At 36.4% G+C, this 4,212-nt stretch overlaps 1 protein-coding gene across 1 annotated transcript; it reads left to right on the top strand.

Annotated features, from left to right (window-relative positions):
• The first annotated feature begins 2,460 nt into the window (after positions 1–2,460).
• On the top strand, positions 2,461–3,845 carry LOC101292720. The gene is made up of 4 exons (XM_004302854.1): positions 2,461–3,216; positions 3,316–3,473; positions 3,552–3,620; positions 3,708–3,845. Exons 1-4 carry the CDS (start codon positions 3,081–3,083, stop codon positions 3,795–3,797), a joined length of 453 nt encoding a protein of 150 aa, XP_004302902.1. The 5' UTR covers positions 2,461–3,080; the 3' UTR covers positions 3,798–3,845.
• Positions 3,846–4,212: the final 367 nt, after the last annotated feature.

The following is a 4,212-nucleotide window of genomic DNA, read 5'->3' as shown; positions in this document are numbered from 1 at the left end:
ATCCACACTAGTGGTCCATGAAAAGGGATTAGGGTTTTAAAGTTATGAAAATTGAAATTGTGATTGAAATAAGGGTTTTGAGCTAAGCTTTGTTAATATTTGTGGTTTGTTGTTTGTTTATCGTAAGTATATGGAGGAGGTTTTGTTTATTGTTATTGAGATTGATTTACTGTGAAATGTAATTGCTTGGAGGGTTTTATTTATGCTCGTTGTGATTATTTGTCTATTAGTGTAGACATTTGAGTGATTTGACTAAGGAATGCTTGTGAATCACTAACTGCTTTTGGACTAAAGTGTTCAGTAGTGATGCTATTGCTTTTGTTCCCTTTTTTTTTTTTTTTTTTTAATTTCCATAGCATTATCTATTGTGATGAGATATGTTTGGTCATTGAGATTGATAATATTATTCTCTTATTTGCAGATGTTAATTGGTTCACAATTGCATTTCACCATGGAGGGAGGTTTTACAAGTTGGGAAGTGGTAATAGATTTTACAAGGGAGGAGAGGTGGCTTATGTGGACAAAATGGAGATAGATACAATTTCATGGACTTGTCTGAACTGTTTTGTGGAAGACTTGGGCTACAGACAACCACCGATTATGTATTGGTTCAAGTTACCTGGAAGTGTAAATGGAGAAGGCTTATTGCCGATTAATGAAGACAAAGATGTTCAAGACATGCTGTAAGTTATGCCATGGAATAGAGTCCTAGAACTTTACATTGTTAGGGGTGGTGTGAGAAGAAAGGACGAGGCAGAGCTAGAGGAGGCTGGAATTCTACCCAGTAAAGAAGTTAATCACCTACAGTATATGAGAAATATTGTAGATGACTTAGAAGAAGTGGAACCATTTTTAAATGGCAGTGGTGACGGAATATCTAATGAGTCAGAGATTACAAATGGATCAGAAAAGGGAAGTCAATCAAATGTGGTGAAAAACAAGGGTGGTAGGCCTAAAAATAAGAAGCACATGGAATTTACAAATGGATCAGAGAAGGGAAGTCAATCAAAGGTGGTGAAAAACAAGGGTGGTAGGCCAAAAAATAAGAAGCAGATGGAATTTACAAATTTGTTTGCAAACATAAAAGGGTAGTGAAGCAATTGAAGTTGATGTGGGAGGGGGTGTAAATGGTAAGAGAGTTGGACAAAATGCAAAAGCATCTAAGGTGACAAAGAAACCAAGGAGATATGATACTAGATTTATGGGGGAAAATAGTTATAGTGAAGAAGAATTTGCGGAAGAAAATGAAGAATCTGATAGTGATGATCCTAATTTGAAGTGGTTATAGATAGTGACTGGGAACTTGATGATAAGGATGATGAGGTACTATTTGAAGCAAATGTTGATGGTGCCCTTGAAAATGTGATCGAGTACAATGACATGGGATATGTCATGGGATTTGCAGGTGATATATCTGATGGAGAAGGTGAAGATTCTGAAAAGTTTGACAGTGGGACTGATTCTACATCAAGTGATGATGAACGAGAAAGAGTTCTAAAAGGGGAGAGGAAGAAAAAGATGAGGTGGTCCAAGTGGAAGAAGTTCACGAAAGATGATATGAAGAACCTAATATTTAAGGTTGGTATGGAATTTCTGAATGTAACTGTTTTAAGGGATGCACTTAGGGTATTCGGAGTCAAGAATAAGAAGTCAATCAGGTTTAAGACCAATTATTCAAAAAGGGTCCAGGCGGTATGCAAAATAAATCCGGACTGTCCATTTCGGATATGGGTCTCTGTTACAGATAAACCGCCTACATTTGCCATCAGAACATTGAACCTAGAACCTGAATGCAGTGACTTAGAAGGGAAAGTATATCATTGCAATGCTCCTTTCATAGCTAAACATTATCTTGATACTTTCATTGCTGATAAGAATTGGTCAAAGGAAGACATACAATCTATAGTGGCAAGGGATTATGGTTTACATGTTGGGTTTCAAACGTGTTACAGGGCCAGAAGGAGAGCTGGAGAAATGGCAGAAGGTACTGTGGAGGTCTAGTACAACCTTTTGGAGTCTTATGCAGCAGTCATAAATAGGACAAATCCTAATACATCAGTTTGGATTGAAGGAGATTTAGAAGGTGGTAATGTAAGAAGATTCAAAAGAATATACATTTGTTTTGGAGCATTGAAAAAAGGATGGATAGAAGGTTGTAGATCAATCATAGGAGTTGATGGATGTCATTTGAAGACAATGCATAAAGGGATATTACTAACAGATGTTGGCATCGATGGGCATAATGACATGTATCATATTGCGTATGCTGTGGTTGAGAAAGAAACAAGGGAAGCATGGACATGGTTCTTCAAGTTTTTGAAGGATGACTTGTGCCTGAACAACAGTCACTCGTATGTATTCATAAGTGATAAGCAAAAGGGTATTCTAGACACAGTAAAAGAGTTGTTCCCTAATTCAGAGCATAGGCATTGTGCAAGGCATTTATATAACAACTTTAAAGGAGATGGGAATGCAGGTCAAGAGCTTAAAGACTTGTTTTGGGCTGCTGCAAGATCAACAACTAAGTCTTATTGGATGAAGAATATGGACACCATTCATGCTAAAAGCACTAAAGCATGGAATTTTTTAAAGGGCAAGCCTACTGAACAATAGAATAGGTCACACTTTGGAAAGGACTGCAAGTGTGATCTTTTACTAAACAATCATTGTGAGAGCTTGAATTCAAAAAAATTTCCTGCCAGGAAGATGCTAATTTTAGGACTCTTGGAAGATTTGAGACTAAATTTCATGATCAGATTGGCAAATAGGAGGTGTACATGGCTTAGATGGAAAAATAAGGTCGGGCCTAGAATTGCAAAACTTTTAAAGAAGAATGCCGACTTAAGCCATGAGTATAGACCAAGGGAGTCTTCGACCAATAGGTTTCAAATTTCAGGAAGAGGAGTACAATGTCAATCAGGTGTTATAAGCACACATGATGTTGATCTCGGTAAGAGGCCTTGTACTTGTAGAAGATGGAATATTAGTGAACTTCCATGTCCTCATGCAATTTGTGCAATCTATTCAAAGAGTTTGAAGCCAGATGACTTTGTAGATGTGGCCTATTTGCAAAAAAATACATGCTTGCATATGGTCTAGCCATAAACCCAATTCCTGGTGTTGAAGAATGTGAGGTTATTGAAAAGCCAATCCTGCCACCAGCATACATAAGAGGACCTGGAAGGCTGCCTAAACTCTCAAGAAACATAGAACCAGGTAATTCATTATATCTTTAGTTAACTTCTACATTCCATTTTCAGTTCATTTACATATTGTTTTCGTTATATTATACCTCTTATTTATGCTTACTTGCAGATGAGCAACATCGACCACCTCCTGGAACTACTAGACCAGCTCTTGGAATAGAAAAGTTACCAATGACTTACTATCAAGAAATTACATGTGGAAGATGTAACAAGAAAGGGCATAATAGCAGAAGCTGTGAAAGAAGAGAAGCACAGTCCCAAACAAAAGTAAGAGAATAAATTCTTTGAAAACTTGATTATTATGACATGCTAGAAATGCTAATTGAATGCCAAATGAAATTGCAGGTGGAATCATCATCTTCTCAAAACCAAGGAAATGGTGTGCATGTTGAACGGACTTCAAATGCTGACAATGTATGAACTTTTTTTGAATATTACCATTACTTGATGTGCAAATTAATATGTTCTAAAACTAAAAACATGTCAATTGATGTTTATTAGGTTCAACCGAATACCTGTGTGAGAACTCAACGCAACAAAGCACCCACATCAAATGAAAAATCTCACTACAAGCCAAATTGGAAGCCGTGAAGTCGTGAACCTAAATTATTATATTTTCTGCTATTGTAATTTAAGGTTGGGTTTTTGTAATCAAAATTGATGTTATGCTTCATACATGATTGGTGACTGTTATAAGCCTATAACATGTATGTTTTTTTACCTATTATCTCTAAAAAACAATTGGTTTACATGCCTGTTTATTATCATGTAGTTTGTGTTGTCACATCCCGACCCTTATATTTTTACCTTATTTACTAGCGTGATTATAATAAGAATTTTACCGTCTCGATCATTGAATTAATAGTTAATTGGTCCCTAGAGGGGTTTCGGGGACGATTATGTGCGGAGGATTATTCGTATGATGAAAATACGACGACGGTAAAAATAGTAAATTTTAGCTAGTAAAAGGTAATTTTTATTCGGGTATTATTTTTTTCGGGGGTGT

The sequence above is a fragment of the Fragaria vesca genome, linkage group LG6 (assembly GCF_000184155.1).
Source record: "Fragaria vesca subsp. vesca linkage group LG6, FraVesHawaii_1.0, whole genome shotgun sequence".
Taxonomy (NCBI): Eukaryota; Viridiplantae; Streptophyta; class Magnoliopsida; order Rosales; family Rosaceae; genus Fragaria; species Fragaria vesca.
The sequence above is the reverse complement of the archived record's forward strand: the minus strand, read 5'-3'. Positions and strand labels throughout refer to the sequence as shown.